This window comes from Coregonus clupeaformis, unplaced genomic scaffold, assembly GCF_020615455.1.
Source record: "Coregonus clupeaformis isolate EN_2021a unplaced genomic scaffold, ASM2061545v1 scaf2165, whole genome shotgun sequence".
Lineage (NCBI taxonomy): Eukaryota > Metazoa > Chordata > Actinopteri > Salmoniformes > Salmonidae > Coregonus > Coregonus clupeaformis.
The window spans coordinates 25,019-49,526 of record NW_025535619.1 but is presented as its reverse complement, the minus strand read 5'-3'; the positions used below and the strand labels follow the sequence as shown (position 1 = coordinate 49,526).

The following is a 24,508-nucleotide window of genomic DNA, read 5'->3' as shown; positions in this document are numbered from 1 at the left end:
TTGATGCAATTTCAATGTTGTTTGAGCTGCTTTGTGTATCACTAAATTAGCTTGAGATGATTTTACTGCAACACTGCATCCAAGTTGCTTGACATTGGCGTTTCAAAGAGCTGCCAGTCAAGGCGAGCTCGTGAATATAAGTATATTTTCAAACTTCCTGGTAGTTAGCCATGAGATAAATTATTTTTCGCACATTTTGAGCATTTCTATCCAAAACAAATATTATTGGTGATATTTTAGTCACTCAAAAGGCTATTTTACATGGGAATCAGAATGACTTAGGACCTTTAAGAAAGTGTGTATGAGGGAATTTGTATCTAGTTGCTGACTCTGCAATAGCTGCTACCTGCAGCAGAGTTTGGTGCAGCCATAGCGCCATACACCCCCACCACACACACACACAGTCGCGCACACACAGTCGCGCACACACACACACTCGCGCACACTTCCAGTCGCGCGCGCACACTTCCAGTCGCGCACACCTGTCCCCAGCCAAATTATATTCCAATAATGGCCCACTAATATTAAAGACACAACAAGAGCATTTTAATAACACTTACTGGTTGTGTCTGGCCACTATCATCAATCAACATATTTCCCCAAACCCTCTCTATTTCTCTCTGCCTCCACACTTTTGATGTATTTGTCTCCCTTTGTGTCTCTTACCCTTTCCCCTGCAGACTTTCTATTAGTCTCTCTTCCACGCTTCCTTCTGCTCCTTTTTTCTCACTTCAACTCTACTTCCTTCCTTCCATCTAGATACCTCAACACTTCCTATCAGTCTCTCTCTCTCTTCCACTATTTCTTACCATCCCTTGTTCTCCTTTTACCTGTCCCTTCTTACTTCCCCTACCTCCACATTCTCTCTCTCTCTCTCTCTCTGTACTTCCTTCCTTTCTTGCTGGCTGAAGCATCTCTTTTAGAGCTGTGATGGGGTGTAGCAACACAACGACAAAGTCACACCAGATTATTCAATGCTATTTAATGTCTTCTCAAGAAGAGACAATGGAGGCAATAAGAGAGGAAAAGAGGCGATCGCTCACTCAAGAGGCTTTCAGCAACAACACTATCCCCAACTAATGCTTTTAGTAACTGATGGTGGAAAAACACACAAAAGGATTTTGCAGACAGGTTTCAACATGAATCTAATGAATGGACAGATAAGATTGAATAGAAATAACCAACAGAGAGAGAAAGTGTAGGTGTGTGTGCATGCGTGTCTTACCACATGGCGTGCATGTATGTAGGTGGCAGGCGCGGACTGCTGACGGGGGTGCAGTTGTATGACCTCATTATCCTCTCGGCCAACAGGAAGTTGCGGAACAAACTGGCCACCAACAGGTCCTGACGAAAAAGCTTCTGGAACAGATCTAGAGAGAGAAAAGAGAGAGAAAGATAAAAAAAAAAGGAAGAGAAGGATGAACATGAGGGAATGGAAAGAGACAGGGGCAAGGGAGCATGGCCAATGGAAAATAACAGATAGCATCAAAGAGAGAGAGAGAGATGTAGGTGTGTATGTATTGTGTATTGAATGTGGACAGACAGGCAGGATGCAGTAGCAGAGCCAGATAGATCAAGGCAGGGGGCAGTAGTGACATTTTCAACTCTTATTATTAATTCATGTATTCTCTCATTTTGTTTAATGGGGCCAGGTTGCTCCAGTGTTAATCCACAACTAATGATGATAATTGGTGTGTTTGTGTGCAGGCGCTTGTCTCTGTGTGAGAGGGAGTGAGTCTATGTCTGTGTATGAGTGTTTTGATTATGGTGTGATTATGGTGTGATTCAAGTGTGTGTGTTTGCGCGCTTTTGTGTGTGAGAGTGTGTGTGAGTATGTCTGTGTGAGGGTAGTATGTGAGAGTGTTTTGTGTGGTGGGGTGTGTAGTGAGGTGTGTGTGTGGTGGATTAGGTGTGCCGTGCCTTCATTAAGGAGCTTCTCTGTGATGTAGGCTGATTAATGAACGGCAGTGCCGTAAGGCTTCTGGGGCTTATCAGCCCATCACCACTGTTCTCTTCTCACATCACGACTCACATGAGTGTATGTGTGTTTGTGAGAGAGAGAGAGATACTTTCTACTTGTCTGGGCAGCCCAGGTAGACACAGAGGTATGAGTGTGTGTGCATGCGCATATGCTCCCAAGCTCATGTGTGTGTACCTCTGGGCAGCACGTTCCAGGCGATAGTGTCAGTGATAGCAGTGAAGATCCAGTTGAGCTCTCCCAGTGGGGTGCGTCTGTCATTCAGTCTCCCAGGTATCCTACAAAACACCATAGGTTTGTCAGTAACATTAAGATACAGGTAACTGCCAAAATTAAGGAAACAGCAACATAAAGTGTGTTAATAGGGCGATGGGCCACCACGAGTCAGAACAGCTTCAATGCACCTTGGCATAGATTCTACAAGTGTCTGGAACTCTATTGGAGGGATGCGACCATAGATATAAAGCAGTGTTCTATATACATGGATGCAACACGATTCTTCCGCTAGAAAATCATTTGGTGTTTTGTTGATGGTGGTGGAAAATGCCGTCTCAGGCGCCACTCCAGAATCTCCCATAAGTGTTCAATTGGGTTGAGATCTGGTGACAGACGGCCATGGCATTTGGTTTACATCGTTTTCATGCTCATCAAACCATTCAGTGATGACTCGTGCCCTGTGGTTGGGGGAATTGTCATCCTATGGGGCCATAGCCATGGTAGCCAAAGTAATGGCCTGCCCAGCATTTTTATGCATTTGTAAATTACTTAAGTCAGGAACCACACCTGTGTGGAAGCACCTGCTTTCAATATACTTAGTATCCCTCATTTACTCAAGCGTTTCCATTATTTTGACTGTTACCTGTATATTCCATATAAAATACACTGATAGTGAGTTGAACCCCCACCCCCTTTTGCCCTCAGAATAGCCTCAATTCGTCGGGGCATGGACTCTACAAAGGTGTCGAAAGTGTTCCACAGGGATGCTGGCCCATGTTGACTCCAATGCTTCCCACAGTTGTGTCTTGTTGGCTGTATGTCCTTTGGGTGGTGGACCATTCTTGATACACACAAGAAACTGTTGAGCGTGAAAAACCCAGCAGCATTGCAGCTCTTGACAACCCCGTGCGCCTGGCACCTACAACCATACCCCGTTCAAAGGCACTTAAATAGTTGTCTTGCCCATTCACCCTCTGAATGGCACACATACACAACCCATGTCTCAATTGTTTCAAGGCTTAAAAGTCCTTTAACCGGTCTCCTCCCGTTTATCTACACTGATTGAAGTGGATTTAACAAGTGACATCAATAAGGGATCATAGCTTTCACCTGGATTCACCTGGTCAGTCTATGTCATGGAAGGAGCAGGTGTTCCTATTATTTTGTACACTCTGTGTATATCCGTGTTCTATATCTATGATACATTAATTTCATCAGTCTAATTAACATATATAGCTATTCATTTCAGTGGCATCAGTACATAGTACACAGTACATAGTTTAGCACAGAAAACGTCGTAATCAACTATAATGACCATAATCCATTACGTGCCCGCTTAAACTTGTGTGGTCTGTGCGGAGCAAGACACGGAGACTGACGCCTTGATCAGACCGACAGCATCATTGCGTTTTACTACACCAGAAGTACATTCATTTCCAATGGAATGCTGCGTTTGGCTTGTAGCATTGTGTTGCAGAGGTAGTTGCAGTTCGTTCTGTGTTTTGTGTCGTGCATTTGTTGGATTTATCTAATGTATGCATCAAATTGTATGTGTAGACTTGACAGAAATAGTAGCAGAAGGTGAATGTTGAACTGTTGGTGTACACACATCCTGTCACGCGTTGAGTCAGGGTGTGTATATTCTTTGTTATGTAGTATTTTCTATGTGGGCATGCTAGTAGGTGTAGATCTATGTTGGCTGGTGTGGTTCCCAATCAGAGGCAGCTGTCGCTCGTTGTCTCTGATTGGGGATCATACTTAGGCAGCCGATTGGCACTATTGAGTTGTGGGATCTTGTTCCTTGTAAGGTATGTTGTGTGTTCTACCTTGGACTTCACGTTTCGTTTTTATAAGTTAATAAACATGTACGTATATCACGCTGCACCTTGGTCTGACCCGTCATTCAACGAACGTGACAGAAGATCCCACCAAACGAGGACCAAGCAGCGTGCCCAGGCGGAGCGAATAGCCATGTCACAGGTGGGCAATTTGTGGTCATGGGAAGAGATATTTGCGGGGAGAGGACCATGGGCTAAGGTAGATTCCTAGGCAGGAGAGGTGCAATGGCAACACGGAGGAGGCCGGTCGAGGAGGAAGCCCGAGAAGCAGCCCCAATAAAAAAATTTTTGGGGGCACACGGGGTGGTTGGCGGAGCCTAGGGTTAGAGCAGAGCCAACTCCCCGTACTCACGCGAGGAAGCGTATGACTGGGCAGGCTCCGTGTTATGCGGAGCTACGTACTGTGTCGCCAGTGCGCCGGCACAGTCCTGTACGTCCTGTGCTTGCACCACGCACGTGCCGTGCGAAGATGGGCATCCAGCCAGGACGGGGTGTGCCGGCTCAACGCTCCTGGTCTCCAGTACGCCTCCTCGGTCCCGCATATCCTGCGCCAGTTATACGAACTGTATCGCCAGTGCGCGTGCACTGCCCAGTGCGTGCTGTGCTGATGCCTCACACATACTGTGCCGAAGTAGACATTCAGCCAGGACGGGTGGTGCCAGCTCTCCGCTCCAGACCTCCAGTCCGCCTCCACAGCCCGGCCCGGCCTGTTCCTGCTCCTCGCACCAAGCCAGTGGTGCGCGTCGCCAGCCCGGCACGGCCTGTTCCTGCTCCTCGCACCAAGCCAGTGGTGCGCGTCGCCAGTCCGGTCCGGTCCTGCCCCTCGCACCAGGCCAGTGGTGCGCGTTCCTAGTCCGGTACCGCCCGTGCCTGCTCCTCGCACCAGACCAGTGGTGCGTTTTTCCAGTCCGGCACAGCCCGTGCCTGTCAGCCACCCCACTCCGGAGCCAGAGCAGTCCGCTCCACCGGTGCCCAGTCCAGCTCCGGTCAGCGGCTCCAGTCCAGAGCCTGAGTAGTCCGCTCCACCGGTGCCCGGTCCAGCTCCGGTCAGCGGCTCCAGTCCAGACCATGACGTCAGCCCTCTCCAGGTTCGGGGTCTCCCACACCAGGGTCCAGACAGGGCCTGGAGTATCGTGGGAGGAAGGAGAGGGGAAGCAGCGCGCTGAGGTCCAGACCAGACCAGGGGCGCAACAGGGAGGCGGAGAGGGTGTGGTCGTCACGCCCGGAGCCGGATCCGCCTCCGAGGCGGAATGCCCACCCGGCCCCTACCCTGGTATGTGAAGGTTGTGCGGTCGGAGTCCGCACCTTTGGGGGGGGGGTACTGTCACGCCCTGACTCAGGGCACTCGTATATGTTGAGTCAGGGTGTGTATATTCTTTGTTATGTAGTATTTTCTATGTGGGCATGCTAGTAGGTGTAGATCTATGTTGGCTGGTGTGGTTCCCAATCAGAGGCAGCTGTCGCTCGTTGTCTCTGATTGGGGATCATACTTAGGCAGCCGATTGGCACTATTGAGTTGTGGGATCTTGTTCCTTGTAAGGTATGTTGTGTGTTCTACCTTGGACTTGTTTTGTCGTTGTGTCTATAAGTTAATAAACATGTACGTATATCACGCTGCACCTTGGTCTGACCCGTCATTCAACGAACGTGACACATCCAGTAAACATGTTGGGTTGAAATGAAAAAAATGTTGACTGCTATGACGTTGACGGTCTGATCGAGGCATGATCGAGAGGGATAGAAAGAAGTTGCTTCGCGAGCAAAATAATAAATATGCCTATTTATCAGCGTTGGCGCTCATGTTAATAATTTGACTGCGCGCTTTCCGTTTAATACCATTCTCGTACTTTTTACTTCGTAAAAAGAAGCTGTTACAGGACTGTTTTATTTACTGTAACTATTACTAATTGAATTTATTGTAAGGGAAATGAAAACATGCTGTGTGTTGCAATGCAAAACATATCCTTGACTCTATCCAAGTTGACGAGCGGGAAACAAAAGATGCCAGTCAAACGATGCCAGTAAGCCTGCCCAACAAAACGACACCTAAACTACACCCAAACTAAGAGTTAGCCTATAGTCAAGATTAAATTGACAATCTGATGAGTGACAATATTAGGTCTATCAGTTGTCAAACTGTACATGAAGATATTGGCGCATCTTGTAATTTACAGATGCAGGGAAAGGAGCATCACTTTATCATATCCCCCTTCAGACATGCAGGTAAACCATTTTGATTTCTATATAGTATCAGAAAGAGCATTTTCTGCAGTTTCTATTACACTTACCTTTGTCAAATAACTCATAATTCAATTCTGTCGTCAATGGATGAATGGGCAATAGAAACCAGATAGAAACTGATAATGGTGCATGTGACTTCAATGAACTGAATGATGAGGAGGGTGAAGAGGGTGATTGAATTTGATTGATCTGAATGATGAGGGTGAAGGATGATTGAATTTAGAACAATAGCGTAATTTTGATGAAGAATTGTGGGCGGTCTAATTATTTTATTATGAAAGGCTGGAAATGGTATATAATTTCCCCTCAGAGAGTCAAATTAGACACTGACTACAACATACAGTGTGTAGTTCACAATGGCAAGCTGAACCAAACGAACGGACGCACTGACCGCATTACAAATGCTGCAGAATTTAGATGAGTTGGAGTCGGATGGAGGATCATATATTGAGCTTGAAATCGACGTCGCTGATGAAGAGTCTTCATCTGATTCTGATGTTGACTTCGAGCCTCCGCCTCCGATGCCTGAGCCTCGCCGCAGAAAAACCAGAACAGAGCCAACTGAGACGGTGATCCCAACTGCCACGGTGAGACAGGAGTCTGGGTAGGATGGCAGGGTTTGGGTAGAAAAGAGTGACGAGTTTGTGACATGCAGATGTTCAGAGATTGTACTGTTGCTCATGTACATAGAGAAGGAAACAGTAGGTGGGACATGTCTATGGATGAACTGTAAGCATTTATTGCACTCTTGTATGTCCGCGGGGCATATGGCGGAAAGAGCATGATGTGGAGTCATCTTGGTCTGATAGGTATGGGGTGGACATTTTCAGAGAGACCATGCCACGCAACTGCTTTGGCGAGATTATGCGACACCTGCGGCAGGTGCAAACGAAACAAGGCCCATGAAAACTGTGTGCATTGCAACCGATTTGTTTGTGGGGCTTGCTCACACAAAGCCCCGAAGCTGTGTGCTGACTGTGGACCCAAAGCATAAAGAGAAGACAGATTGATTCATGCGTAAAGGCACTCGTATAAGGGCACAATATAGCGTCCGATACAATCAACAAATGATTGTTTTTATATTTTGTTATGAATATATTTCCATTCATATTTATTTATGAAATTCATCCTTTACAATTGTTAATGCACTGGTGCTTTTGTTTAGGAATACAGCAAATAATTTAACCTGAGCACCTGGCTGGATATATTGTAATATCTTTCATTTCTACTTTGTCAAAAGAAGCTGTAACTGGACTTTATTAATCACTATAACTATGACTAACCAAATCTACAAATAAAGTTGCTAAAATGGATTACACTAATGTTTTTATTGTAATGGAAACGAAAATAGGCTATCTGCCTACGTTTTTCTAGGACTTTGCAGAATTACACAAAACACATCCTTGACTCCATTTAAACAAATAATTTGTTTTTTTATTTTTATTGATATATTTCCACAAATAGTTCTTCATGCAATTAATCCTTTATAATAGTTTATGCACTATTTATCAATCGTTGGTGCTTATGTTTGCTGCAATTTGAGGGTTGATATGCATCTGATCTGATCATTTGATGCATATGCTAAAGGAGATGCCCTGCAATGTTCTCTAGCAGCTACTGATAGGCTGAAAGGCGGTTCTAGTGTTAAAGGGTATCAGCGTTGACTCTAGAATAGGACAGCGTTCGAGTCTAGAACTGGAGAGCAAGATGAAGCTGAAGGCTAGCAGGTCCTAGAATATAGCCAGCAGAGGCTACTTGTATATAGGAGCCACCACTCTGAACACAAGCAAGACACAAGAAAACCCCTCATCTCCAACCAGAAGCTGGAGGAACTCTTAACCTCGTAATATAATCTAATCCTCAATTCAGCACCATTCCCTCTACTGCAATAAGTAAAGAAAAGCAGCACTCTCAAGGCTCCAATACAATACATTTAATAGATACCTCTACTGCTCCATGGGTATGGCCCTAGAGGTTTTCTGTCCCCTGAGGGAGTTGGATGGATGGGGGGTTCCTCCCATGAGTGTATACCGCCCACTGCCCCCCACTCCCAAAGGCCCATTTACTCTGTCCCTCTGTGTGTCTGTCCGTCCCTCTGTGTGTCTGTCCGTCCCTCTGTGTGTCTGTCCGTCCCTCTGTGTGTCTGTCCGTCCCTCTGTGTGTCTGTCCGTCCCTCTGTGTGTCTGTCCCTCTGTGTGTCTGTCCCTCTGTGTGTCTGTCCCTCTGTGTGTCTGTCCCTCTGTGTGTCTGTGGCGCGACAGGTAGCCTAGCATGTGGCGCGACAGGTAGCCTAGCATGTGGAGCGACAGGTAGCCTAGCATGTGGCGCGACAGGTAGCCTAGCATGTGGCGCGACAGGTAGCCTAGCATGTGGCGCGACAGGTAGCCTAGCATGTGGCGCGACAGGTAGCCTAGCATGTGGCGCGACAGGTAGCCTAGCATGTGGCGCGACAGGTAGCCTAGCATGTGGCGCGACAGGTAGCCTAGCATGTGGGGCGACAGGTAGCCTAGCATGTGGGGCGACAGGTAGCCTAGCATGTGGGGCGACAGGTAGCCTAGCATGTGGGGCAACAGGTAGCCTAGCTGTTAAGAGCCATGGCCCAGTAACCATAAGGTTGCTGGTTCCAATCCCTGAGCCGACTACGTAAAAAAAAACATTAGGTCGATGTGCCCTTGAGCAAGGCACCTTAACCATAATTGCACCTGTAAGTTGCTCTGGATAAGAGCGTCTGCTAAATGAATAAAAAGTAAAATGTAAAATCATATACAGTGGGGAAAAAAAGTATTTAGTCAGCCACCAATTGTGCATGTTCTCCCACTTAAAAAGATGAGAGAGGCCTGTAATTTTCATCATAGGTACACGTCAACTATGACAGACAAAATGAGGGAAAAAAATCCAGAAAATCACATTGTAGGATTTTTAATGAATTTATTTGCAAATTATGGTGGAAAATAAGTATTTGGTCAATAACAAAAGTTTCTCAATACTTTGTTATATACCCTTTGTTGGCAATGACACAGGTCAAACGTTTTCTGTAAGTCTTCACAAGGTTTCCATACACTGTTGCTGGTATTTTGGCCCATTCCTCCATGCAGATCTCCTCTAGAGCAGTGATGTTTTGGGGCTGTCGCTGGGCAACACGGTCTTTCAACTCCATCCAAAGATTTTCTATGGGGTTGAGATCTGGAGACTTGCTAGGCCACTCCAGAACCTTGAAATGCTTCTTACGAAGCCACTCCTTCGTTGCCTGGGCGGTGTGTTTGGGATCATTGTCATGCTGAAAGACCCAGCCACGTTTCATCTTCAATGCCCTTGCTGATGGAAGGAGGTTTTCACTCAAAATCTCACGATACATGGCCCCATTCATTCTTTCCTTTACACGGATCAGTCGTCCTGGTCCCTTTGCAGAAAAACAGCCCCAAAGCATGATGTTTCCACCCCCATGCTTCACATGAGGTATGGTGTTCTTTGGATGCAACTCAGCATTCTTTGTCCTCAAAACACGACGAGTTGAGTTTTTACCAAAAGTTATATTTTGGTTTCATCTGACCATATGACATTCTCCCAATCCTCTTCTGGATCATCCAAATGCACTCTAGCAAACTTCAGACGGGCCTGGACATGTACTGGCTTAAGCAGGGGGACACGTCTGGCACTGCAGGATTTGAGTCCCTAGCGGCGTAGTGTGTTACTGATGGTAGGCTTTGTTACTTTGGTCCCAGCTCTCTGCAGGTCATTCACTAGGTCCCCCCGTGTGGTTCTGGGATTTTTGCTCACCGTTCTTGTGATCATTTTGACCCCACGGGGTGAGATCTTGCGTGGAGCCCCAGATTGAGGGAGATTATCAGTGGTCTTGTATGTCTTCCATTTCCTAATAATTGCTCCCACAGTTGATTTCTTCAAACCAAGCTGCTTACCTATTGCAGATTCAGTCTTCCCAGCCTGGTGCAGGTCTACACTTTTGTTTCTGGTGTCCTTTGACAGCTCTTTGGTCTTGGCCATAGTGGAGTTTGGAGTGTGACTGTTTGAGGTTGTGGACAGGTGTCTTTTATACTGATAACAAGTTCAAACAGGTGCCATTAATACAGGTAACAAGTGGAGGACAGAGGAGCCTCTTAAAGAAGAAGTTACAGGTCTGTGAGAGCCAGAAATCTTGCTTGTTTGTAGGTGACCAAATACTTATTTTCCACCATAATTTGCAAATAAATTCATTAAAAATCCTACAATGTGATTTTCTGGATTTTTTTTCCTCATTTTGTCTGTCATAGTTGACGTGTACCTATGATGAAAATTACAGGCCTCTCTCATCTTTTTAAGTGGGAGAACTTGCACAATTGGTGGCTGACTAAATACTTTTTTTCCCCACTGTAGTGTGTGTGTGTGTGTGGTCTAATGATGACTCCTGACAGCCCCAGTGTGTGTAGTGTAGATCAATAGAGGCCTGGCTGTGTTGATGGTGATGTGTTGACCGGGCCGCCGGCCCCCCATGATGCTTTATGACCCCCTCAGTGGGGGAGAGAGGTACTAGGAGGAAGGGGGATACAGACTCACTGAGAGCAACGAATGGCTTCCCCCATCTCCCTGGGTATATCCTGAGATGCGTGCACACACACGGAGAGAGCACACACACATACTAAAGAAAGCTCACACACACACACACACACACACACACACACACATAGTGCCCAGAGAGGACACTGAGGGGCTGCACTGAACCAACAAGGCATCACTCATGTGAAAGAGCCGTGTGTCAGAGCATCAAAGAGACACCATTTCTCTTTCCCATTCAGACCCCACAAGAGCTCACACACTGCCCCCATTCATCTGGCCTAACACACATGAGCAGTCAGTACTGACAACACACACACACTCACTCAGCTAAATGTATTAGAAGGGAGGAAAAGTAAGACAGCATGGTTCCGCCACAAGGTTCCGCCATAACCTTGACTCCGTTCGACTGGGGGCACTGGTGAGCAGAGACATGTGAAGACATGTTTTCTCAGGGGCTAGGGGCGAACAATTTATTATCAATAATTCAGTAAAACCTACCCTACCAGTATTATTTACTAACACTTTGACAGGATTTCCAAAGCTTGTTTGGCTAGGGGAGAGACCTCTGAAGGACAAACAATCCAGCCTATAACATCTCATTACTGTTTAGATGAAAGGCTGGTGGCTCTGTGGAGTAAAAGCACTGAGTACTGGGTGTTCCTGCCAACAATGATTGAACCTAGAGAGGAAACATTTAGCATTCAGGACAGGACAACCTGTGTACCAGCAAAGTGGCGAGGTAAATTGGTTTTCCTCTTTGTTCAAGGATTAAGAGGGGATATAGTGGTAATGAATGGATGGATGGATGGATATCCTGGTCAAAGTATTGCAACCATAATTGTTACCTGCCATACCAGCTACAGCATATAAAGTGTTTTCCATTTATTCATTTTAATTGGATTTATTACTATTCTTTTCCAAACGGTAGAGTGCCAGTGTCACTGCTGAGTGTCCAGGTCTCTCAGGTAACTACGTCACGTGAATTAATGACACATAAGCCAAGTGACTAGGCATGATGAGCACAGCCCTACCCTACTCAGGGACCCCTAAAGAGACCCAGCAGGGGGCCAGACTAGCCACTGCACCCCTCCAGGGGGTCTGGGAGACACAGTATCAATAGAGTACGGGATTGGAATTGGGATCAACGCTCATAGGGTTCCCATGTTATTCCCATCATTCCCATGCACTGGGAAAACAGAGTTGTGGGGAGATTAAAAGAAAAAAACTTGGATGAAAGTGTGTTTCTTGATAAGAAACGATCATCCTTGATAAGGAGGCGGCTTGGCTGTTGTAGGAGTGAAGTCAAAGGAGAAAATAAACAACATGTATTATATTGCATCTGAGTGAAGCAGAGTATTAGTCATGATAACTGACATGGTTTAGAATCGTGACTCAAAATCTCTTATCTAAGATCCTTTTGGAATAAGTGTGCGTATGTAGGAGAATGTGTGTGTGTGTGTGGGGGGGGGGGGTTGTGTGTAGGAGGGAGAGAAGAAGTAAATCATGTAATTATTGGTTGGTCCAAGTTCTTTGCAGTGACTTAGTCTTATGTAATGGGAGTCGGCTGGTGATATGTAACATTTGAGCAGAAATCTGAGCAGAAAGTGTGTGTGTCTCCATTATGGCCAGTTAACACTGAGCACACGGAGGGAGTCATAGCCATGTGCTGACTGAGTCACAACCTCAGCTGGGAGGTAAATGTCACCATCTCCCAGGGACCAACGCAGAAACACACATTGACACAGCTCAGCCTTCTGGAAGTTCACACTTCAGCAACACTCCTATTGTAGCTGTCAAAAACCCCGGTCCTGGAGAACCACACAGGGTGTGTCCAGGGTTTTGGTCCAACTCAGCACTAATTCACCTGGGGCCTGTTCAGGAGGGTGCAACGTTATAGTGTTCAGATATAAAGTGTTAGTGTTTTTTGAGTAACCAGTAACCATTTTAGAGACTGCCACTAAAACTTGTTGTGTTTAAAGTTCCAGACAGAGGTAAATGAGAAGGTCCTTTAAATGAGTGTTGTGACAAGGTGCGACCTCTGCTATGGACAAGTTCTTATGAGACCCAACAGAACTGGCCTGTCAGAGAACACAGCAACCTGTCTAAAATAATCTGTCTCACTGCAAGGGGTATGTTTTTGCAATTGCAGCACATTGGCAACTGTGCCACTAGAGATCCTGGTTCGAATCCAGGCTCTGTTGTAGCCGGCCGCGATCGGGAGACCCATGGGGCGGCGCACAATTGGCCCAGCGTAGTCCAGGGTAGGAGAGGGAATGGCCGGCATGGATGTAGCTCAGTTGGTAGAGCATGGCGTTTGCAACGCCAGGGTTGTGGGTTTGATTCCCAGTATGAAAAAATAGAAAAATAATGTATGCACTCACTAACTATAAGTCGCTCTGGATAAGAGCGTCTGCTAAATGACTAAATGGTAAATGTAAATGTAAGGTGTTGGGTGATTCTTTAGAGAGTAATAGCTACAGTACATGATGAATTAGTGCTTCTGTTGCTACACCGGACTCCAGTACTTTGGGGGTGAAGTCCAACTGTGAGGTGATTTTGAACAAGTACACCACTCAAAACATATGCAAAGCTCTCAAATAGCACCTGCATTTTGATTTCTTTTTGGTCTGCATCTGGGTCAAATCTGAACGTCGTCACACACTCAGAAGGGAAGCCTTTCCCAGCACAAACTTTGACGCAAACTGATTACACTGGGTTGGATGGTGTCCAACTCTCTGAGGTCATATTGAACTATAGTAGTACCGGTACACTACGGAATACACTCTACACATTCAATTGAGAGAAGGCCTCCAAAAACATCCTCACACTTGCAAAGCTCTCAAACGCAACCTGCACTTTGATTTATTTTGGGTGTATCTGGGTCAAGTCAATGTCATCACTAATACACTAGGAAGGTAGCTCTGTTTCCAGAGGGGAGCCTTTTCCCAGCATGACGCAAACCCACGATGTAAGACTGACGCTCATCTGTAACAGGTATGAGCCTCCTGACATGCCTTCAGATGTGTTCTCGCCATAGCCCTCACTCCAGTTCAGTGAGAGATGTCAGGAGGGAGAGGTGTCAAAGCTGTCAAAACCTGCCCATGATGTACTGATACGGCAGAAGGAGAATAAAGCGAGAGAGAGCGAGAGAGAGAGGAGCAAAGTAAGATCTCTCTGATTGTTAGGCTAGTTGAAAGGCTCTCTCTTCCACCTGGTTATTTCTCAACCAGCTTTTATCCTCCACAGGGGCATCTCCACACGTCAGAGAGAGAGAGAAAGAACGAGAGGAAGAGAAGAAAAGAGAGAACGCCAGAGAGAAGGTGGGAAGAGAGAGAGTTAGACATGATGCCAAAGGGAGAGAGAGAGAGACAGATAGCCCACTAGTGAGCAAGAGAGAAGGAAGGAGGGAGTAACTTCTCCACCTGAAGAGAGAGAGAGTTCTTGTATCCTCTCCTTCGGAACAGGGGATTATTTGAAAGAGGAACAGGCTGTGGTTCGGCTGAGGTACCTGAGGAGGTACGGGGCACAGGGGAGGCAACTTTGGAGTTTGGATCCAATCCTAAACACACTTCCAGTCAAGGAGAGGTGTAGAGTAGGCAGAGAGAGGAGTGAAACGTGACAATCTTAGTCACACTGGGAACTGGGAAAAGAGTTCCACTAGATGAACCCTGAGCCCCGACACACAAACTCGCGTACACACACACACACACGTTCAGTGAGTCTGCAACATGAAACCCTCAGCCTCTACTAGCCCTCAGCCAAACACACTAATTAACCTCTAGAGGAGGACTAGACTCGTGTGTGTGTGTGTGCATCCATAATGGCCTGGTTAACATTGAGCACACTGAGGGAATTATGGCCATGTGCTGACTGAGTCACACAATTAGCTGGAGGCAAAGTCATGCGTGCATGCGTTTAAACGCCATGTGGACGCAAGCATGTGTGTTTGGAGGAATTTGGTGAGAAAGAGAGAACGTATGTCTGCGTCAGAGAAAGACTCGGCAAGAGGGCAAAATCAACAGTTTCTCTTGGTTTCTCTTGTTTTTCTGTTATATGAGTGTGTGAACATACAGTGGGGAAAAAAAGTATTTAGTCAGCCACCAATTGTGCAAGTTCTCCCACTTAAAAAGATGAGAGAGGCCTGTAATTTTCATCATAGGTACACGTGAATTATGACAGACAAATTGAGAAAAAAAATCCAGAAAATCACATTGTAGGATTTTTTATGAATTTATTTGCAAATTATGGTGGAAAATAAGTATTTGGTCACCTACAAACAAGCAAGATTTCTGGCTCTCACAGACCTGTAACTTCTTCTTTAAGAGGCTCCTCTGTCCTCCACTCGTTACCTGTATTAATGGCACCTGTTTGAACTTGTTATCAGTATAAAAGACACCTGTCCACAACCTCAAACAGTCACACTCCAAACTCCACTATGGCCAAGACCAAAGAGCTGTCAAAGGACACCAGAAACAAAATTGTAGACCTGCACCAGGCTGGGAAGACTGAATCTGCAATAGGTAAGCAGCTTGGTTTGAAGAAATCAACTGTGGGAGCAATTATCAGGAAATGGAAGACATACAAGACCACTGATAATCTCCCTCGATCTGGGGCTCCACGCAAGATCTCACCCCGTGGGGTCAAAATGATCACAAGAACGGTGAGCAAAAATCCCAGAACCACACGGGGGGACCTAGTGAATGACCTGCAGAGAGCTGGGACCAAAGTAACAAAGCCTACCATCAGTAACACACTACGCCGCCAGGGACTCAAATCCTGCAGTGCAAGACGTGTCCCCCTGCTTAAACCAGTACATGTCCAGGCCCATCTGAAGTTTGCTAGAGTGCATTTGGATGATCCAGAAGAGGATTGGGAGAATGTCATATGGTCAGATGAAACCAAAATATAACTTTTTTGGTAAAAACTCAACTCGTCGTGTTTGGAGGACAAAGAATGCTGAGTTGCATCCAAAGAACACCATACCTACTGTGAAGCATGGGGGTGGAAACATCATGCTTTGGAGCTATTTTTCTGCAAAGGGACCAGGACGACTGATCCGTGTAAAGGAAAGAATGAATGGGGCCATGTATCGTGAGATTTTGAGTGAAAACCTCCTTCCATCAGCAAGGGCATTGAAGATGAAACGTGGCTGGGTCTTTCAGCATGACAATGATCCCAAACACACCGCCCGGGCAATGAAGGAGTGGCTTCGTAAGAAGCATTTCAAGGTCCTTGAGTGGCCTAGCCAGTCTCCAGATCTCAACCCCATAGAAAATATTTGGAGGGAGTTGAAAGTCCGTGTTGCCCAGCGACAGCCCCAAAACGTCACTGCTCTAGAGGAGATCTGCATGGAGGAATGGGCCAAATTACCAGCAACAGTGTGTGAAAACCTTGTGAAGACTTACAGAAAACGTTTGACCTGTGTCATTGCCAACAAAGGGTATATAACAAAGTATTGAGAAACTTTTGTTATTGACCAAATACTTATTTTCCACCATAATCTGCAAATAAATTCATTAAAAATCCTACAATGTGATTTTCTGGATATTTTTTTCTCATTTTGTCTGTCATAGTTGACGTGTACCTATGATGAAAATTACAGGCCTCTCATCTTTTTAAGTGGGAGAACTTGCACAATTGGTGGCTGACTAAATACTTTTTTCCCCCACTGTAGTCTCTCTGTGTAGTTGGGGTAGAGACACGGCTCTAGGTGCTGTAAGCTGCCTTTTATGTTCTCAAAACGAGTGTAATTGCATCTGTAGGTCCTTTTATCTGGCATATTTGTATCATACGCAACAAGAACATACTAAAATCCATCCATTCAAAAAAGAAAAACAGATCAGAGCTTTACAAAAGAAAAAGGGCTTTAAATCGGTCCAAACTACATGCTGAGAGAGAGAACAAAAGGAAAGCAATCAAATCAAAAGAAAGCAGAAATGAAAGAGGGAGGGAGGGAGAGTTGCCACAGCGGTACTTACTTCTCAATGAGGTCCAACGTCACCCCTGGCACCAGCTTGGAACTTTTCTGCATACAGAACCTGAGGGCACAAACAGAGATCCAGTCAAATCAGGACAGCTAGAAAGCAAACAACAAAAGCACTATACAAATGTTTCAGTTCTTAATTACTCTGTAAACCGCTAAACGTTTGCATACAGTATGTGTGCAAGCATTGCAGCGTGCCAACCACAACGAAATGTTTTTATTTGTTTTCACAGTGAAAAAAGTATCACAGAAACAATAAATAACTTTCAATTACAAGGCATCAGGTCTTTGAACTAGAGAAGTTTCGGTGAGGTTCAGGTCACTAAGGGATACACGCAGAGTACATACAGGTTTATTTAGACCGTACTGGGACTCCCACAGTGAAGAGGGTATTATTGTGCATGGACAGACCCGGCTGGTAGCAGGTACAGTGTGTTCACAGCAGGGTGATGTTTAAAGGTAAAGTAGAGAAGAGGCACGCTATTGCGCTGCTGAGGCATCAAATATAGCAGCTGGCTTGGGATCTCAGATAGGGCTTAGTCATTATTATCAAGGGGAACACAGGTGAGTGTCTGAGGTGGGGATTGTGTGTGTGTGTGTGTGGGGTGGGGGGGTGTGTGTGTGTGGTGTGTGAGTGTGCATGTGTTACACAAATCCAACGTTTGAATTATGCAGAAACCCACCAGCAGCAGTCCAGCACACGTGTTCTCATCTGGACATTCAAGCACGTGCACAGACACAGTTCAAACCAACACTGTAACAACTCCATTACATTCAGATGGTGAGCTCTCCACACAGGTCTCCCACTGTGTTTGTTGTGTTTATTAACTTTTAGGATAGAGGTCAAAGTGGCAGACGATTCTTCTCAAATAGGACATGGAACATGAATAGAGACAAGGCCATATAGATAGAATGAGATTCAGAGATGGAGAGAGACTTCAAAAGAGACAGACTGTTCTAAACAAGCAGGGAGACACTCATCCCCTAAAGCAGGAGTGTTCCTAAACCACACAGGAGGAGAGGAGACTTTGATCCACAGCCAAAACAAACAGAGAAGAGATGGAGAACGGTGTCAGAGGACATGCTGTACTAGAGAGAGAAGTGGAGTGGAGCAGAGAGAACTTGTGGAGTGGTACTGTGGGTCTGTGTGAACGTGCTTGGGCGAGAGCGAGAACGAGAGAGCGAGGGAGAGCGTGTGTGTGTGTGTGGTCTTGTGTGTGCGCATGCGCAATGGCTCTCTCGGTGGGATCCCAAAGTGGGTCGTAGAGGGAGGAGCGGAGCGTCTCTGTTGGTCCCCTTGGAGCAGACTGTCTGCTACAGCTCATTACATCCCCCAATCAGCCCTCCCCAGACTCCCTCCATCTCCATCTTTCCCTCTATGCGGATCTCTCCTTCAATTCCCCTCTCCGTCCTTCAGTCTCTCTCACTCTCCCCTATCCCTCTGAATGTCTTCATGTCTCCCAACCCCAACTCCCTCAGTCTGTCCTCCACTCCCCCTCTCCATTTTACACATCTCCCAACTCCAAGTCTGTCTCGTCTACCAAGTTTCCAAATCTCTATATCCCTCTATTTTAGGATATTTTCTTTCATTGCAATCTATTTTTTGCCTCTTCTTCACCCTCTGCTTCCCTCCTCCTGTCCTTTTCTCCTTCTATCCTCATCTCAATCTTTTCCGGCTTCCCACTCCATCCCTTTTCCTTGCTCTCCCTCGTTGATACACTAACATGTTACACTAATTAACTGACTGTTGGCTCCTTGCTATTGCTGTATAATATACAGGTAACTGCTAAAATAAAGGAAACAGCAACATAAAGTGTCTTTTAATAGGCCGTTGGGCAACCACGAGCAAGAACAGCTTCAATGCACCTTGGCATAGATTCTACAAGTGTCTGGAACTCTATTAGAGGGATGCAACACCATTCTTCCATGAACAATGCCATAATTTGGTGTTTTGTTATTAGAGGCTAAATGGTTATTCAGACAGAGAAACACTGTCACCGCTTTGTAACACAGAATAATATGGAGCAGTAGGTTCAGGGCTTACGTCTCAAGGATGTTCCAGGCATAACCTATCTTTATTCATTTCTATGGTTCGAGGGCAGAGACGTATATGTATCATGTATATTCATGGATCTGGTTCAAGGCACTCTGGTTGGAAGAAAACACATTTTATTTCAAAGGTCTTTGCATTACTATAGAATTTATAAAATGCAGACATGCATTCAAAACGGCAATGTGTTTTAGCACAGGGCATTCAAGGTAGTCTGAGGTAGTTACAAGGTATTCTGAGGTTTTACGAGGTAAAACTCTTCTTCCTGTACTATTACATTCCTGTTTAGGTCTGTTGAAACAAAGCTGAATGTACAGTAGTACCGCAGGAAAATAGAACATGAGGTTACACAATGCTTTGCTTCCCCATTGTGAAGTCACCACAGATAACGACAAAGAGGAAAGAGTACAGTACATTTACATTTCCCATATCGAGTCCACGCTCCAGAGATTGTACAGGAAGTGTGTGTGTGTGTGTGTGTGTGTGTGTCTGTTACACCCTCCTCCCATGTTTCCTCCTTCCCTCTATAGGCTAAGGAGATGTGAGGACATAGAGAGTTAAGGGATATCTAGCCAAATGAAAGGAATATAAGACCTGATATTGCAGGTTCCTTGCTGATGCATCTTCATTCAGAATGTATCAGTGTTTTGCCTTTTGAAGGTGTACCTTCACGTAAAGCCTCATAAATAATAAGAAGCTATTTGAGGTTACTGCAAAGGCTGTCCAAGTTTTCAAGAGGGAAGCTAAGGTTGCAAGCACACACACAAGCGTGCACACACACACACGTGTGCTTTCTTTTTCTGGGATCTGTGTGTGTGTGAGTGTGAGTGTGTGCTTGAATGTGCTTGCATGAGTGTGAGACCATAGCTTCCTTAAGTAAAACATACACACGATGCCCAGGCGGCGGGGTTGGCATTTGGACAGTGTGCGGAAGCGCCAAAGTTCCAGGATATTGAGGCAGTCACCTGTCAAGGAGTTGGCAGCAGAACAGGAGTCTTGTTTAAAGATTCAGCAGGAAGATGGTGCTTCTCAGCTCCTCACAGTCACACAAGGCCTTGACTGGCCCCTAACCATCTAATAAAGATGCAGAGTCCCTCAAGAATCACTATCCTCCTTTCCTTATTTAACCCTCCTCTCTTCTCCCCTTCTTTCCAACCTCCTCAGATCTTTCTCATCCTTCTTTCTTCTCCCCTGCTCTCTTCTCCACTCATTTCCTCTCTCCTTCCCTTCTTTCCTCCCTCCTCATAACTTTCCCTTTATTTTATCCCCTCCTTTCCTCTCTTCTCACCTTCTCCTTTCCTCCTCCATTACCATAGCCACCCTCTATCTCAACATCGGGGAAATCCCTTGAAGAGAGTGCTCTATCAGTAATGATTTCCTGCTCTGGTGAAACCCTCTCTTTCTGCCTCTCTTACTCTTCCTATATTGTTTTTTTTCTGTCGTCCCACGTCCCTCTTTCGTTCACTTCCCTCTGTGCATTTTTCTTTGCAGGTTTGGAAGCCGAGGTAAGCCATCACGTCTTAGTGAGACTGTCTGTTTTTCTCACTCCGGGGCTGAATGCAATTAGCTAAGGAGAGAAGCACATGCCTCTTTCAGCATATATATATAAATATATATATATATATATATATATATATATATATATATATATATATATATATATATATATATATATATATATATATATATATATATATTATATATATAAATATATATATAATATATATATATATATATATATATATATATATATATATATATATATATATATATATATATATATATATATATATATATGAGAGAGAGAGAAAGAGAAAGAGAGAGAGAGAGAGCTAGCTACAGAGATAGAGGCAGATTTCACTGCAGTCTCGAGACAGAGCTGATAATGGATATTTCTAGCATTAGAAATCATTCTTTGTTATGACCAATCCAATAGCTTTACTCTAAGACTACCAAATCCTTAAGCAATGAGACTTGGCTATATAAATATTATCTACCGTTATATTACTTCATCATTTACCTTTATTTTTACCAGATAAGATGAGTAGTCAAACGAGCCAAATTGAGAAGAAAGGATTAGGTGGCCATGGTAATATTAGATGTTGGGGTTGAAATTGATCCAAGACATGATACACTTGCAACAAATACCAAGAGATGTATAATGAAAGGGAAACGGGAAACCTACCACTGAGACCTCAGTTTAATGTCTCAACCAAATAATGAGAATTGCCCCAAAAAACTGAATTATGCCTATAAAATGTATTTCTCCCCCAATGGTTTTATTGTACGCCAATGCATCTCACTCACTATAATGGATCCTTTGAGCATGAAAAGATAATTGATTAAAAAAGGAAATGGCTACTCCAGTCTCACTTTCTCTCAGAAATTGCGATTTGACCCATTAGCTAAATGACACCTTTGATAGAAAAACCATGAGAGTGACATGTCTGTACGTCATGTGTGCACGTGAGAGACCTTGCCGAGTTCTTGCCAATACTTTCGATTTGTACTAGAATTGTACTAGATTTGTACTAGAATTGTCAATGTCTGAACCCAGAACAGTGCCAAACACTAAGACACATACACACAAAAAATAACACATCCAAATATCCCCTCAAACTACAACACTACTTTAGCAGATGAGAGAGGGTAAAAGCTGGGTATTGTAGTTCACAGAAAAAGAGATCAGATTATGCAGTGGTCTTTCAGTACCGATCTCTTCCTGATTAGTAGCCCTTTCCCGCACACGGGTAAAAAATTGCAGATTCTGTCATTGATCCGCGCCTAAATTGGAAGCAGTGGCTGTACAGTAACATGCTATACATGACGTCAGCGCTCAGGTTCTCTGCTTCACAGCACTGTATGGGTTTTGACTGACAGCTGTTAGAAACTTGAGCACCGCACACGACATGAAGATGCCCCCAGCCCTTCCGCTAATTGGGCTACTTTTGCACGTGTTGTTGTCTGAGGGAAATGCTGTAAATCAAGAGGAGGGGCTTAGGTGGTGGGCGTGTCAGGAGGCGTGGCATGGGGGTGTCTGAAGTTTAGAGTTTCCCCATCTTGGCGGCGTAGAGAAATGTTAGCATTTTTAAGCAAGTTTCCTGCAACTCTAAAAATGGAATTGCTGAGAGAAAATGTTGCAGTTTCAAAGCTAATAATTTCCTGTGATTCTACATATTCTGCCATGGATTTGAGAGAAAATGTTGCAGTTTTAAAGATGCACTATGCAGAAATTGCACTGCCAGTTCCTGGTTGCTAAAATTTAAATAGTTTGCCTAATTTCAGTTTATGTGACAAAACAAGCATGTATAGTGTAGAGAATCATTGTACCATCAATAAACCACTGTGAAATATATTTACCATAACCAAAAACATTGTATTTTCTTTCAGCTGTTTGAAGTTGGTGTACAAACCGAAAGTAAAATTAAACTTAATGGGAAGCATAGAAATAACGCACACAGAACAGATCTACCGCTTCTTAGACTTGCTTTCAATGACATTGATAGATCTAGAACACACATTTCTATATAAATTTGGTCGGGTCATTACATATTGCAGCTTTAAAGCTAATTTCCTGCAATTCTATGCATTTTGCCATCGCTAATGCTGTGTTCTTTTGCTTTAACATAATACCAAAATCAATACTTCTAAATTCATTGTTTTGGAAATGTTCAATTATCCCTGACTGTTTAGCTTTATTTTGGTGATTGTTAGCTCTCAAAGATTATATTATTTTAAAAGATATAGGTCGATTATCTTTTCTACATACTTTGTGGTTTTAGTTGTTACGGTTTACACTGAAAGCATTTTTCCATTCAGAAAATGTATTTTATATATATATAATTTTTTTTACACTGTTTGGAATTAGGCAGCCCGAAAAAAAAAAAACGCTTAAAGTTACTACAAGCTCCACTCCGTTGACCTAGGTGCCAGTGTAACCTATAATGTTATCCCAGTTTGATATGCTGCTTGAATGAATTTACTCCCACATCAGCTAAAAATGGAATGTCATCATGTTTTGGTCATGGAGAAAAAGCTAATATCTCGCAGCTGTTTTTAACAGTAGCCTGGAATCACTAGTTAGCCTTCAGAAAGTATCCATATCCCTTGACTTATTGCACATTTTGTTGTGTTACAACCTTAATTCAAAATGGATTAAATATGTTTTTTTCACCCATCTACAAACAATGCCCCATATAATGACAAAGTGAATGGTTTTTGGTTTTTTTGGTCAATTTATTAAAAATAAATACAGAAATATCTCATTTACATAAGTAAGCACCTTTGGCGCCGATTACAGCTGTCTTTTTGGTTAAGTCTAAGAGCTTTGCACACCTGGATTGTACAATATTTGCCAATAATTATTTATATAATTCTTCAAGCACTGTCAAGTTCATCGTTGATCATTGCTAGACAGCCATTTTCAAGTCTTGCCATAGATTTTCAAACCGATTTAAGTCAAATCTGTAACTAAGCCACTCAGGAAGATTCAATGTAAGAAGGGTGGTAGTCAGTGATGTGATGTGTTGGATTTGCCCCAAACATAACACTTTGCATTCAGGACAAAAAGTTAATTTCTTTGCCACACTTTTTGCAGTTTTAATATAGTGCCTTATTGCAAACAGGATGCATGTTTTGGAATATTTTTTATTCTGTACAGGCTTCCTTTTCCGTCTGTCATTTAGGTTAGTATTGTGGAGTAACTACAATGTTGTTGATCCGTCCTCAGTTTTCGCCTATCACAGCCATTAAACTCTGTAACTGTTTTAAAGTCACCATTGGCCTCATGGTGAAATCCCTGAGCGGTTTCCTTCCTCTCCAGCAACCGAGTTAAGAAGGACGCCTGTATCTTTGTAGTGACTGGGTTTATTAATACACCATCCAAAGTAATTAATAACTTCACCATGCTCAAAGGGATATTCAATGTCTGCTTTTCTTATTTTTACCCATCTACCAATAGGTGCCCTTCTTTGCGAGGCATTAGAAAATCTCCCTGGTCTTTGTGGTTGAATCTGTGTTTGAAATTCAGTGCTCGACTGAGGGACCTTACAGATGATTGTATGTGTGGGGTACAGAGATGAGGTAGTCATTCAAAAATCATGTTGAACACTATTATTGCACACAGTGTGAGTCCATGCAATGTATTATGTGACTTGTTAAGCAATTTTTTTGTCCTGAACTTATTTAGGCTTGCCATAACAAAGAGGTTGAATACTTATTGACAAGACATTTAAGCTCGACCTCAATAATGCTCGTGGCTGAACGGAAACAAGTCCCTGCAGCAATGTTCCAACATCTAGTGGAAAGCCTTCCCAGAAGAAGCCTTCCCTATCACTTGCTGTTATAGCAGCAAAGGGGGGACCAACTCCACATGAATGCCCATGATTTTGGAATGAGATGTTCGACGAGCAGGTGTCCACATACTTTTGGTAATGTAGTGTATCTTGACCTGCATACAAACACAGCTGTGACCTCTCAAATACACAACAGAATTATCCATGTATGTAGTGTAGGCTGTATCCTATATGCAAAACATGGCAAGTGTCGCTGTCATCATTCTTGCTGCTTCAAGTTCAGTAGCCATCCCTGCGAGACAGGTGTGCGTGTGGTCTCAATTTAATAGAGTAGGCAATAGCCTATGCATGGACGGA

At 44.2% G+C, this 24,508-nt stretch overlaps 1 protein-coding gene across 1 annotated transcript in view; it reads right to left on the bottom strand.

Moving 5' to 3' along the window:
* The window catches only part of LOC121534011 (regulatory-associated protein of mTOR), a gene marked incomplete at both ends in the record, with an annotated part of 87,362 nt that overhangs the window by 38,642 nt on the left and 24,212 nt on the right, over nucleotides 1-24,508 (bottom strand). Inside the window, 3 exons of the mRNA XM_045219229.1 lie at nucleotides 1,226-1,370; nucleotides 2,156-2,256; nucleotides 16,803-16,862. Of these exons, the coding sequence (XP_045075164.1) occupies nucleotides 1,226-1,370; nucleotides 2,156-2,256; nucleotides 16,803-16,862 (306 nt within the window). The remainder of the gene's footprint in view (nucleotides 1-1,225; nucleotides 1,371-2,155; nucleotides 2,257-16,802; nucleotides 16,863-24,508) is intronic.